Raw genomic sequence first — 14,623 nt, 5'->3', positions numbered from 1 at the left:
TAGCTCAGGGACCATCTGAATGGGCTAAATGTGAAAGGGCTTATTGCCAGATGGTTGCTGAGCTGATGGATTTTTTGGGCTACAGCAACTCATAATATATCTACTAAGGGGTGAAGGAGTTGAAATTTTCAAGGGCCACCTTGATATAATCAAAAGTATTTAAAGTGTGTAGCTAGATAGATATAGTTCATTAGCATTTCTTATTTGTAAATGGCCTCACAGGTCCTACTTAAGTGTGGAGAATTATTTAGGGCCACTCTGAACCAATTAAAATGTCAATGCTTTTTGAAAGAAGGCATATGTGATGCAAATGCCTTTTGCTTTTTACCTGAACTAAAGCTGAAGAAGCAAAATGATGTAGATATTGGAAGACTTGTTTTAATGATTTGTGGGAGCTATTTTTAAACAATGGACTATACTAAGGAATGGAAAATAAATGTGCAATTTCTTAATGGAAAATAAACCATGCAATTATTTTGCCATTTTATTCCTGAAAGAATATAATCCATTTAAAAAACTACATCAACAAAATGATTTTCTATTTTTAAATATAATTTAATTTAGGCAACTGGTTGGAGCAGTAGATAGAGTTATGGACTTGGAGTTAGGAAGACCTGAATTCAAATCCTGCCTTAAATTCTTGCTAGCTGTGTGGCTGTGGTCAAGTCATCAGATTCTTCAACTATAAAGTACTACTACTAATAATAGGACCTACCTTTCAAGGTTGTTATAAGGACCAAATGAAGCAGTACCTGCGAAGTACTTTGCAGACCTTAAAATACTATGCTGATATTAGCTATCATCATCATCATCATCATCATCATCATCATCATCATCATCATTTTTTCATTATTTATTCATGCTAATAGAATTTGGTAGTTTGATAGCTTGTTTAATATGATTATTTTTTTATGTGCCAACCACTGTGCTAAGCACTTAGGGTACAAATGAAAAATATCACTGTTCCAACTCTGAAGGGGCTCATATTCTAATTGGAATAGACAATACACCTAAGATAGTTCATCTGCAGGACAGCTAAAAAGAACTGGCAATCCTTAGTAGCTTAGATTCAAGAGAGCTACTTTTATCGAAGCCTATGGGTCCATAGAGAGTTCATCGAAAGTTAGCAGATCACATAATTTCTCTTGACATTCACTACTTTCCTACAGTCTCTTATAAAGAGATGACCTTTTCATCAAAGTCACCCCCTCTATTTGTACCATTGATCTCATACCTTCTCCAGCAGATTGTTCCCTTCCCCCCCAAATCATTATCTGTCTTCAACTTTTAGCTTTCTACTGGTTCCTTCCCTGCTTCCTACAAATATTTCCTAGTTTCCGATATCCAAACAAAATAAAACCAAACAACTCTAACTAAATCCTATAATACCTGCCAGATATTTCCATTTCTCTCATCATTTTCTCAACCAAACTCATTGAAAAAGCAGTCTACACAAGTGTCTCCATTCCCTTTCCTCTTTCTCATCTAAACATTATGCAATCTGACTTCCTATGGTGAATGTACTCTCAAGTCAAGGTCCCAGGTCTCTGCTCTTTCCTTATGTCATCCTTTCTCATTTATTGACATAATAAGCCATGAATTTATTTATTATCTCTATGTAGATGATTTCCAGGTCCATGGATCAACCCTAATCTCTCTTCACAGCTCCAGGACTACATGCCTACTGGACATTCTGAGTATATGTCCTATGAGCATTTCAAAATAAACATATTCAAAGTAGAATTCATTATTTTCCCCCTCAAACTCACCCCTCTATTGAATTTCCCCATTATTGTCAAAAGTACTTCATCCTTCCAGTCACCCAACTTTGCAATCTCAGTGTCTCTTTTAACTCTTCACTCCTAATTGTTCTATATATCTAGTCAGTTGTCTAATATTATAATTTTTGTGTCTACGGTACACCCCTCTTCTCTATTCACAAAACTGCCATGCTAGTTTGGACCCTCATCACCTCTCATCTGGTCTATTTCAATAGCCCCTTATTTGGTTTCTTTATCTCAGGCCCCTCCCCCCTCCATTACATTCTCCAAGTAGCTATCAGAGTTATTTTCTTGTAACAGCTTTGACCACTTTAATTCCCTATTCAATAACCTCCCTATTACTTATATGATCAAATATAAAGATAGATAGATAGATAGATAGATAGATAGATAGATAGATAGATAGATAGATAGATAGATAGATAGATAGAAAGATAGATAGAAAGATAGATAGATAGAAGCTAAGTGGAACTTGTTGGTCAGTCATTTTTATTCATATTTGACTCTGCATGATGCCATTTGGAGTTTTCTTCACAAAGAGCCTAGAGTGGTTTGCCATTTCCTTCTCTAGCTCATTTTGCAGATGAGTGAATTGAGGCAAACAGGATTAAGTGATTTACCCAAGGTCACCAATTAACAACCAAGGTCACAAGTAAGTGTTTGCAGACATATTTGAACACAGAAATATTAGTCTCCCTGACTTCCCTCAGAACTCTATCCACTACACAACTTAGCTGAAACAGTTGTATATTATTAAATGGATAGAATGCAGGTCCTGGAGTCAGGATGATCTAAATTCAAGTTTCACCATAGACACTTATGAACTAGTTTCCTTGGGAAAATCATACTTAACCTTTCTCATTCTCAGTTTCCTTCCTCATCAGTAAAAAGGAGATAATAATAGCACCTACCCCTTAGGATTGTTGCGAGCATATACTGAGATTCATGAAGTGTTTTATAAACCTTAAAATGTTATATGAATCTAGCTATTATATTTATTCAAATATACATAGCCTATCCATACATATATGTATATATCCTCCATTAGAATGTAAGCTACTTGAGGTTAGAGACTGTGTCACTTTTCTTATTGTATCTTCAGAGCTTGGCAGAGTGCTTCACACAGAGTAGATACTGTGGAAGTGATCATTGATTAATTGATCCGTTTCCCACACCTTCTTGTACTTCACTCACTTATTCAGGTTAAAGGCTACTCTATTAATTGCATTTGTACTTGTAATTAGGTGTGATACAAGTGGCCTCTTCTTCTAACTTCAGTCATGTCTAATTACCTGCTGTTTGGGGGGCAGCAGTAGTGCCCAAGGAGACCTGGCCTCAGGGTATCATTTAAGTCTTCTCTAATCAAGTAAAACAATGAACATTTTTCATTTGCTCTTTTATTCCAGAGCAAACTGCTTAGAAATTACCAGGATTTTTTTCCCTTAAACTTAATCTCACATACTCTCAATTTATAAGGGTAAGATTTGGGGGCTTCTCTTTTTATAGATTACTGGCTTATCACAATTGTCTGTTCTCCTCTACCAAATATCAGAAGGCCTTCTGCCTGACTTTTCTCCACACCTTTACTACATTTTCCCTTTCTTCTTCACCTTGTCCTCCTCTCTAACCATTATTTTCTTCTCCTAAGATGGAAAGCTGTATTCTGCCACAGTGACTGACTTCCTTGCAATAGATGCAGTCATTTATCGGAGCCTTGGAGACAGCCCAACCCTGAGGACAGTCAAACATGACTCAAAATGGTTGAAAGGTGAGTAAACAATGAAAAGGAGGATTGAAGAAAAGGAAAGGAGAGAAAAAATGCATGTCTGGTGGGAGACTTAAAGTCTTTCCAGACAATACTGTAGTTTCATTTTAACAATAGCTTCTGACAGATAGGAAAGTGTAAATTGCCTCTTTTATCTCAGATGATTTATTTACCTCCATTTTTTCCTTCCTGTGAGTTACTAGAGGTGTTAACAAAACTACCAGTGTCAGTGCAATCAAATACATTACATTCATCTTCTTCTGCTTTAAACTCTCATTTTAGCATCCCATATGATAGGGCCATCACATTTTACTGGTAGTCTGGCATAGAGTACAGAAGAATGTTAGGGAAAGGAAGTAAAGGCTCCATAAGATTCACAGCTGCTTTCAGAAATGTTTATTGTCTATTCTGAAGTGTTTATATTTCTTGGTTAAAAAAAAAATAAAATGGCAGAAACTGTCAAAACTTCTTTTTTTTTCATTTCTGTGTACGATTGCTTTTGACTTTCCATAATGTGCCTTATCAACACATATTTATAAGGTCATTAGAATGAATAGTTACCAAATATCTAATGGTTCCAAGTATTCAATTAATCCATGGACTATGGAATAAATTATAACTTTTTTTTTCTTTTACCCTGTATCACATATCCCCAATCAAAGTATCTCTTTGTTCACAGAACCATATTTTGTCCAAGCAGTGGATTATGGTGACTATATCTACTTCTTCTTTAGGGAAATTGCAGTAGAATACAACAGCATGGGAAAGGTAAGTGAGGAGACTGTGGCCTCCTTTGCAATACTCTGGGGAATCTACTTCAGGAGCAATGTCGTTATGAATGACCTTGCAATGAGAGCCATAAATCATATTGACAGGGTCATCATTTTGAGAAGGTCCTGCTGCTGAGGCTCACATTTGGTCAAAGTGAAACATCATGCTTTCTCAGTATTCACTCCACGATTTGAACAGTATAACAGTTTATAACAGTAACAAGGAGTATTAAACTATTTCTACCAAAAAAAATATACCCCACGGATATTTGCTTGATTCCAAAAATAGCTTCAAGTAGTTTGAGAAACCTGACTCTCAAGTACAATAGGCAGTCCAGGATAAAGAGAGTAAACATAGGAAGGTTTTGGCTTTTCCTTTTTTGTCTTAAGAATATTGGACAAAAACATTTGGACACAATGGCTTTCCAGATAAATACAATGAAATGATTCAGGTCACCAAGGGTGGAGGGCATAAATAAAATACCAGCTAAATCTGAAGTGTTTTAAGGAGTAGAGATATCAGGCACCAAGGCAGTCAGTGGGTTTCAGGGATATTTAATGTAAAATGTGCCTTTGTTTGAGGAAATAAAAAGTTAAGCAGCAATCCATATGGAAATGAGTTAATGTGGCTGACAACCGATCTCTTCAAGGATTTATGTATTAAATGCCACAGCCTTATCTTTTATAGCACACTGTTCCAAAGCTGAGTATTCCAGTTTTTATTTTCCACAGCTTATAGAAACACAGGATTAAATTAAGCACCTTGTTGTTCCAGCTCAATTTTTGAAGAAAAGCAGAATTCTGCTAAGGTCCTCCCTTTCACAGTACAAGCATGTTCATCTTCCCCTTGTGTTTTGCTTGTTTTTTAGGTAGTTTTCCCAAGAGTTGCTCAGGTTTGCAAGAATGATATGGGAGGATCACAAAGAGTTCTGGAAAAACAGTGGACTTCCTTTCTCAAGGCTCGCTTGAACTGCTCAGTTCCTGGTGATTCACATTTTTATTTCAACATACTTCAGGCAGTTACAGATGTTATCCATATTAATGGCCGTGATGTTGTCCTAGCAACCTTCTCCACACCTTACAACAGGTAACCATGCAGTGCCTGCTGACCTTATCTTGTCCTTTTTTCTACCCTTTCCAGGAGGTTTCTTTTATAATGTACCATATTAGCAACTATAAGAAAATTGTCTGTTTATGTGCAGCTAAAAAGCAGTTAATATCCAGTTTTCATCAATAAATTCTGTAATTTATGAGCACACATTAGATTAGTGTCTTTTTTTAATAGAAATTAGATACAAGGCTATTCTCATGCTTTCAATTTAATCTTTGTCTCTCTGTGCTTTTCTCTATCTTTTAAGGAGATGGTGACTAGCATTTTAAAGAGTTAATTGGCACAAATATAATAGCTATTTGCCATTTTTTAGACATCCCTGAACATTAGAGACTAGTGTACTTGGTTACAGATTGCTTTGCAGAGCTTCTCTTCTGGGTATTATAACAAAGGACTTTTACATGAAAATGGCACCCGGGTCACTTACATATTCATCTTTTTAAGCTTATTTCTGAAGCAGGCACAGATTGCAGGCACTTGGGTGTGACCCTATAGTTAGTTGCCTTGGAGCTGGTTTCATAAAAGGGAGATGACTTAGGAGTAAGTGTTGGAAGCTGATGAATTAGGGGAATCTGAGACTTGTCATCTTGATTCTAACATTAATTAACTAGAGGTAATATGGGTGGGGTGGAGGAGAAAGTAAATTACCTGGAGGTCACATTCTTTCTCCATAAAATGTTTTAAAATGTGAGTTGGTGACTGAAATACCATTTTAGAATATAATTTGATATAAATCAAATCCATCTTATACCCTGTCCAAGAATATTTAGTTACCCAAGGCATTTTTACTTTTAAAGCTATCCCCTATAATGGACCTCAAGGACAATTTTAGAGCCGACGATTAGGATATAATGGAGTTAATTAATATTTCTAAAATAGTCTATTCAAGAATGTCAACTATCACTAAACTTAATTGTTTTCTGTTATCAAATAAGGAAACTGAGGCACAGAAAAAGTAAAATAGCTCAATCCTACCAAGAATAAAGGAAAACCATTCTAAAAACAAACTTGGTATGAGCATCCCTAGTTATAATTTCTCTATCTTTACAATTAAATCATTTATAACCTGATAGGAGTTTGACACTCCTGTGTAAAGAGTGATTATAAGTCTGGGCCTATTTATAAAAGCAGACTACAAAGGACTATAAGCTGAGCTCTTTGTAGGTCTTGTGGTATTCTAAGGAGAATACAATCCTCTAAGTGCTTGGTGTAATGTTGGAGCTATAACATGTGAGGTTAGGTTCTAGCTGTGCTCTTTTCTAACTATATGGCCCTGAGCAAGTCATTTTCTCTCAGTAGGACTTAATTGTTAAAAAGTTTTTGTAAAATTATTCTAGTGGTAACATCCTATGATTTTATGTATTTATTACAATAGCTATTTAGAAAACTTGGGGAGATCCTAAATGATAGCAAAATAGTGATGCTATCGAATAATTGCTCCAGGTCTGTGATGATGAAATCATAAGTAAAAGATTCTGTGAAGAAATTTTGATATATTGGATTCAGCCTTGAACAAGTTAAAAAGATATGAAAAGAACAAGTTAAAAAATAATACGTGGGGGCAGCTGGGTAGCTCAGTAGAGTGAGAGTCAGGCCTAGAGACAGGAGGTCTTAGGTTCAAACCCGGCCTCAGCCACTTCCCAGCTGTGCGACCCTGGGCAAGTCACTTGACCCCCATTGCCCACCCTTACCAGTCTTCCACCTATGAGACAATACACCGAAGTACAAGGGTTAAAAAAAAATTTAAAATTAAAAAATAATACGTTGCCTTTCAATTATGTGGAGAAAAGGCAACTACTTTCCTGAGTGCAAACATGACCCAATGGGTTCAAATTTATACTATGAATTTTTCCATTGGATGCTGAAAGGATTGTTAGTATAACCAGTAGGTGTCACTGTAGAGCAAAGTTGGCAGGGAAGATCTTTTTACTTTCAACCTTTGTATAATTTGGGGGACTCAGATTCTTCCAGGTCACACCTTTATCCTTCTACTAGGTAGCTAAAAGGATGTGACCTTTGGTATACATCTCCATTCCACCTTTCCTCTTTTTTTTTCTTAACCCTTAACTTCCATCTTGGAATCAATCCTGGTCCGAGGCAGAAGAGCAGCAAGGGCTAGGCAATGGTGGTGAAGTGACTTGCTTAGGGTCACACAGCTAGGAAGTATTTGAGGCTAGACTTCCCATCTCTAAGCCTGGCTCTTAATCCATTAATTCACCTAGCTGCCCCCAACCACCTTTTCTTTTCTATCTGAAATTGCAGATTTGCATTTTGGGTCTGGTGCCCAAGTGGCAAAGACTCCTTCTGTAGCCTAGAGGCCTTGTGCTCTACATAGTTTCTTTTCTTTGACATTTTAGGGAGCTTTTATGTATATATATGCATATATATATATCTGCTTTTAAAATATATTTATATATTTTTGTATATAACTTATTAATAAAAACATCACCATAACATCCTCTTTTCCATAGGTTCTGTAGGTCAGACTCAAATATGGTCATCATATCTGTTTTTTAACTGTAAATTCCAATTAGTTACTGTTATTCTCACTTTCCTCTTTCCCTGCATGAAATACATAGCAGATATGGTAAACAAAGTATTTACAAATGAACATGGTTCATTCATAAATCAGAATTAAGAAACAACTTAAAGGACTAGCATGAAAAATCATATAGTAGCAACTATTAGCAAGCAGGTATGAAGAAAGGAGAATTGGAAAGAATAAAATCTTTCTGAAGTTTTCCTCACTTTTTAAGTAACCCTCAGAGTATCATTAAAGGGACCAGTCTATAACATGAGTTTTAGTAGTTCTTTGTTTTGAGTACATAAAGCAGAGCTTGCCCTGTTCCTAGTTTTAGAATGCAATTCAAGTCAGCTGCTGGAACCCAGTCAGCATGGTCCTGTTGCTGCTGTTCCTCTCTCCACTCTATCCCATTTGTCTCCAGCAGGCATATTCTTCCCCTTCCACTCCATTACAGATTCAGATTTCTTCAAAAGCTCCCACTACCACAGGAAGTCTATCTCTCTAGCTCAAAGATTGTGATAGTCCTAGTCTCTATTAAGGTAAGAAGTAAATGCCCTCTCTCTGGGGACTACACATTTCAGAATTCCCTGTAGGGGCTAAGACTCCACTGACAGGACAGCTAATCCTAAGACACCCAAATATTTTGTTACATTCATCTGTGTGATGAGAGAACTGTGCAATCTCAAGTCTACAATTTGTTGTTTGTTTGTTTGTTTGTTTGTTTGTTTGTTTGTTTGTTTGTTTTAATAAATACAGATCTACCTGTTTAACATTGTTTTAAAGATAGTCTGCCTGGATTCAGAAACTCAGGCTAGTACCCTTTGTAGCACCCCTTTAATTGGACCATTTTGTGGTCATTTTTCAGTCATGTCTGGCTCTTCATAAACTCAATTAGGTTTTTTCTTAATAAAGATTCTGGAATAGGTTGCCATTTTCTTCTTTATTTGACAGATGAGGAAACTCAGACAAATGGGGTTAAATGATTTGCCCAGGGTCACTAGGTTGTATTAGAACTCAGGTCTTCCTAATTCCTAAACCTAGCTGCCCATTTTATGGTTAACGTTGCAGCCAATATATAGTAACTGGCTTATAAGTAATATAGAACCCCATGCAAAGCATTTTTCTAAAATTACTCTTTTAAAATGTATTTATGTACGTACATACATACAAACTACATGCCCATGTTACCATATCCTCCTTTCTACATCCTGAAAATTGGCATTTGTTCAGTTCAATTAAAAAAACACACACATATGACTTCCCAGCTTAAATATACCCAGTTCTCTTTCCAGATCCAAATGTTATTTTCTATTCTGGTTTGGCAACTACCTAAGGGGTTTCTAGTTATTTTAAGAGATATGAAATTCTCAAAGCAAAATTTATTTTAATTTGAACATACATACACAAAAAAAGCCATGCAGTACTTATCACTAGGAGATATAGAACGATAAGGATAAAGACTGAATTTCTGATTTCACTAGTATAGGGAACTCCTGAGTGAGGAAACTCCCTCTAGTAGTTCAAGTTGGCACGTCTCTGCAAATGAGAGTCTTAGAGAATAGTCAGAATCACCAAGAAATTAAGTGACCGATCCAAGGCCACACAGCTACTATGTTAAAGGCAACACTTAAACCCTGGTCTTCCTGGCATGAGGGCCAGCTCTATTTACTATGACATGTTGCCTCTGATAAAAGGTAAATAGTCAAGGAAAGGCTTTAAAAAAATAATTACAATTCTAGAATGTTTAGAAATCCCTCTTAGTCAAATTGATGAAAAATACATGTTGCTCACTTTAAAATTCAGGACTTTAGCCTTTATGTCTACTTTTTCTCCCTTTATACAAAACTCACTTAGAATACTTATATTTTTAATTTATATTAACATGTTAATAATTGTATTATGAAATTAAGAGGGCATAAAATCCTCCTAATCACTTGTGAAATCCTTTCCATATCATTTTCAGCATATGCAATGTATCAAAATTGGTTTTCTCAGCTCTTTGATAATGTTCCCACACTTAAAAGGGCTAGTGTCCCCTGTCTTTCGTTGATGTTGGACTATAACAGCCCACTACCTAAAAGCCTGATTAAAACCTTCAGCCAGCTGGTGCTTACTATTTACTTGATCAAAATGGACTAGCTACCTTCAGACAAACATGAGTTTATGTGCAAACAATAGAGATGAATGAATAATTCATGCTTTGCTACTACTGAAGAAAAACCTATAAGTCCTTCCAAAAGTATCTTCAAAGATGTAATTATAGGTGGAGATTATTATCATAGTTATTACTTAGCATTTATATAATACTTTTTTATTTACACAGTGCTTTGTAGTGACTTATAAGGTTGTTATTTAGTCTTATGCAGATAAACAGGAAGTCAAAATTTAAATTTACTGTGTCTGATTTAAAATGTTTTTTACATTTGGAATGCTTAAGCAGCAGAATGGAATGGGTTAGTTCTTGGAGATAGGCAGTTTTTCAAAAGTATACCAAATAAATAGGAAAGTATTGGTCAGCACCAGTGAATGAAGAGTATTTTTGCTCCATAGATATTAGACATGCAGAATACTCTCTAGAGGTTGACTTCTGAGGGTTATTGATTGATAATTAATATCTGGGAATAGAAAAACTTTTAAATAACCAAGTCGTAGATTGCTCCCCTCATACTTTGAATGGTATCAGTCTTAAAGGGCAGTGAGGCTAGGAGGAAAGAAAAAATTGTAAAAGGTTCTGATAAATTCAAAGATTGAACTATCAAAATCTCCAAATTAGAAAGTTTTGAACCGAGTTGCCTATGACGTGAAGATTTCTGAAAGCATGTTTTTCAAGTCAAAAATATATGCATCACTACTGTATAGGTAACACTTTCGGTGAAATGCTATGTTGCAGCATCCCTGGGTCTGCAGTCTGTGCCTATGACATGGTTGACATTGCCAATGTTTTCACTGGGAGATTCAAAGAACAGAAATCTCCAGATTCCACATGGACACCAGTTCCTGATGAGCGGGTTCCCAAACCCAGGTATATCCCTATCTACTACAATTTTATGTGGATAGTAATGTTGCTATTTTGCATTTACAGAACATATATTCACCTACCAAAGTACTAATCCGTTTTGTGTTGGAAATGCAAAATACAGATTACAGTGAAACATAGAAATGGATTCTTGTAGAAAATGCTTATTGTGCCTACATGTCATGTTGTCACCTTCTAGCTCTTTAACCTTAAACTAAGGAATAGTCACTTGCTGATATTTTACTTAACTTTCTAAAGCTTAGCTTAGCCCATGCTAGAAGGGACCTCACAGATCATTTACTCTAGCTCTTCTCATTGTACAGATAAGACTAAGGTCAGAGAGTTTAAGCATGCATCTTGTCAGCTATAGAATTAAGATAGTTGTAGTTGTTGTCTGTCCTTCATTTCTGAAGAGGACCAGTGATATCATAAGATGATGTCTTGACTTGCACATGAATTGGATTTAAGTGTAGCAGGGTTGTACAAAGTCATCAGCCTTACTCTCTGGCAAGACATAAGTCAAGATAACTGGGAATGGCCTGGGACACCTCCCAGGTCTACCAGCACTCCACTTGGTGATCAAAGGAGTAGCAATTTAGAATTGGAACAGACTTTAGATATTGTCTAATTCATTCCTCCCTTATTTTACAAATGAGATAGCTATGGCTTAAAAAGATGAAGTGACCTGTCCAAAATTACCCCAAGATTATACAGATAGTAAGTGGCAGAGCCATAGCTTGAATTTTGAGATTCTCTGTCTCCAAATCAAGTACTTTTCCCAGCGTCCTATGGTGATATCAATGAAATTTCTTGTACAGAGTCCAAATGGAAAAGCCACTCCCTAGAGACGATGAGATTCTCTAGTTGCCCCCATTTGCAGATGATGTCTTTCCACTGAGTCATGATGTAACATTATATTTTAAAGCAATTATTGCTTTTCAATATTTAATGAAGTGTCAGATAAAAATGCTACACCTTCCTCTCAAAGCCCAGGTTAGTGCAGTTGACGATTGGGATATTTCTGGCTCATTTCAAATGGGGAGAACTCAGACCCTAAGGTAGTAATGGGGAACCTTTTAGAGACCAAGTGCCCAAACTGCACCCTCATGCCTTGTGTGAGCTGCCCCCTTACCCCAGACAGGTGAGGGAGAAAGTGCTCCCATTGGGCTGCTGGGCAGAGGAGTGGATGAAGTGAAAAATGTCTTCATGCTTGGTGGAGAGAGGGAGTGGAGCAGCCCCCTCCAGCACACTTCCCATAGGTTCGCCAACACAGCCCTAAGGTCCCTGTTTTGGCATAATTGAAGTCTTACATCAGCTGAAGAATAAACTTCCTAAAGAATCTCCAGATCAGGAATGGCTTTGATAATCTCTAGGTCTGGCAGTCTGTACATTAATCTTCAAACTTGGAAATAGACTTATCCTTGCTGTTATAGATTCATAGATCCAGAGCTAGAAAAAGACTTAGAGGTTATTGAGTCCAACTTTGATATTTTACAAATGAGAAAATTGAGATTCAAAGAAGTCAGGTTTTCCTGACTCCATGTCCAGCACTCAATTGATGAAACTATACTGTTTCCCAGAATTCATTTCCCTAAAGGGAATATATAAACTCTATTGGGCAGTTGAATATAACCCATTGATTTTTAATGAGAAGGTATTGGGGTAGGAGGAGGAAGATTGTTTCTTGAGAAGTGATTTGTTGGAATGTACCATTAAGATGTACCACTTAAAAATTTAAGATATTGGGGAAGATTTCAATTATGATGGCAGTGTGATATGTTGAAGAGGACCCCACTTGAAGACCAGAAAATATCTAAAAAGTGGCACCAATTTACAAATAATAAAGAAAACCAGAGAAACAAAATTAAGATCTTCTATCCAGTATATAACTTAGCAACAAGATAGCCAGAAGCTGTCAGAGGTTTGGTTGAGTTACCTGACCAGAGAAACTAGTATGAATTCCAGGAAAAGATTGGGAAGTCATTGAAGGCTAGAAAAAAAAAAGCTGTGCTAGGGAAGCTAACACAAGCTCCCTAAAATGGACCTGAAGGCACCTTCTGCTCCTAACATGATAGTACACAATCAAGCACAATTTCTACTTAGTAGGTACCTGAAGCCAAATTTCAGACCTGGCTGATCAGAGCAGAAACAGAACTAACCTCCCAGTTGATACCCTGACTTTTAAAGCAGGAGATAAAGTTAACTCAGAACCAGGGTACAAGTGATTGAGGAATTCTGTGTAGGATACCTAAGATCAGTGTAATATTCAGAGTTCTGTTCAGAGACTGTTCAGAGTACCTGTTGGTACAGTACCAACACCCAAGAGTTAGAAAAACAAAAACAAACCCAAATCTAGCCAAGGCCAGAACCAACAATGTTGAACCAAGTGTCTGAGATTGAGACTGAGGGTGGGGACTAATACCATCCATGCCATCCAGAAGAGTAGTGTTAGTTGTATTTTCTCTTTAGCTGTTTATACTCAAATTCATGACTTCATATACAGTCTTTTTTCATGTTTGTCAAGTCCATAATCAGAAGAAATTAAAAGGCAAGAAGGAGGGAAATTCATACAGAATATAGAGCTGATTAACTAAAGCTACAATAGGATCCTGAACAAGTTTAACTTATGGAGAACTATAGCGAAATCTAGGCTGTGAGGACTTTGATGCCTGGGATTACAGCCTGCCCAGTTCAGAAACCTTCTCAGGAAGATATATCTGGAAAGCTTAATATGCCTTATATGATTGTTCAGTTGCAGCAGATTAACTAAAAATTAACAATGCGAGGCATTCCTGAGGATGCAAAAAACTTATAAGTAATTTGCTAATTGATTGAAGGCACTACTTTGGATCAGCTACTTCCTAGACAACCAAGGGATTGAGTCAACCCAGGGAGATGCTATATTAGAAAATAATAAGGGGCAGCTGGGTAGCTCAGTGGATTGAGAGTCAGGCCTAGAGACGGGAGGTCTTAGGTTCAAATCCAGCCTCGGACACTTCCCAGCTGTGTGACCCTGGGCAAGTCATTTGACCCCCATTACCATTCTTCCATCTAGGAGCCAATACACAGAAGTTAAGGGTTAAAATAATAATTATAATAATAATCCTGTGCATTGTTTTCACCCAGTTCAATTGTGATGTATGCTTTGAAGTTTTAATGTATCAAAATGCTGTATGCATACTGATCCTTTCATATATTTTTGCCCAATTCCCCCTCTAAAGTACTTGCAAACCTGGCCTAGGTTAGGAGTACAACTGTGGCCATACAAAAGAGTGAAATTCAATGGTCTAGACCTGTGATTCCCAAAGTGGGCCCCAATGCCCCCTGGTGGGTGCTGTAGCAATCCAGGGAAGCGGTGATGGCCACAGGTGCATTTGGGGGCAGTTAATAACTGTAAAGGTGCGGTGATAGTATGTGATGGGGGTGCTAAATAATATTTTTTCTGGAAAGGAGGCGGTAGGCCAAAAAAGTTTGGTAACCACTGGTCTAGACTGAACTTATTAACCATAATTCCACACCCAGGAGAACACACTAGGAGCTTTGTACCAGAAAATGCTGGTTTTATGAATAGAATGTCCCATGATTTCTAACACAACAAAATTTAGTGAAAGGCAGTCAGATTTTTATTCTTCTTGCTCCAATTAAATGATTCCTCA

At 36.9% G+C, this 14,623-nt stretch overlaps 1 protein-coding gene across 2 annotated transcripts in view; it reads left to right on the top strand.

Annotated features, from left to right (window-relative positions):
* The window catches only part of SEMA6A (semaphorin 6A), an 88,763-nt gene that overhangs the window by 30,168 nt on the left and 43,972 nt on the right, over positions 1–14,623 (top strand). For both annotated transcript variants that reach the window (XM_044661981.1, XM_044661973.1), the window contains exons 7-10: positions 3,430–3,549; positions 4,226–4,314; positions 5,186–5,403; positions 10,842–10,973. In XM_044661981.1, the coding sequence (XP_044517916.1) occupies positions 3,430–3,549; positions 4,226–4,314; positions 5,186–5,403; positions 10,842–10,973 (559 nt within the window). The remainder of the gene's footprint in view (positions 1–3,429; positions 3,550–4,225; positions 4,315–5,185; positions 5,404–10,841; positions 10,974–14,623) is intronic.

This window comes from Gracilinanus agilis, chromosome 1 (genome assembly GCF_016433145.1).
Source record: "Gracilinanus agilis isolate LMUSP501 chromosome 1, AgileGrace, whole genome shotgun sequence".
NCBI classification, from domain to species: domain Eukaryota; kingdom Metazoa; phylum Chordata; class Mammalia; order Didelphimorphia; family Didelphidae; genus Gracilinanus; species Gracilinanus agilis.
This window is presented reverse-complemented; position numbering and strand designations above follow the sequence as displayed.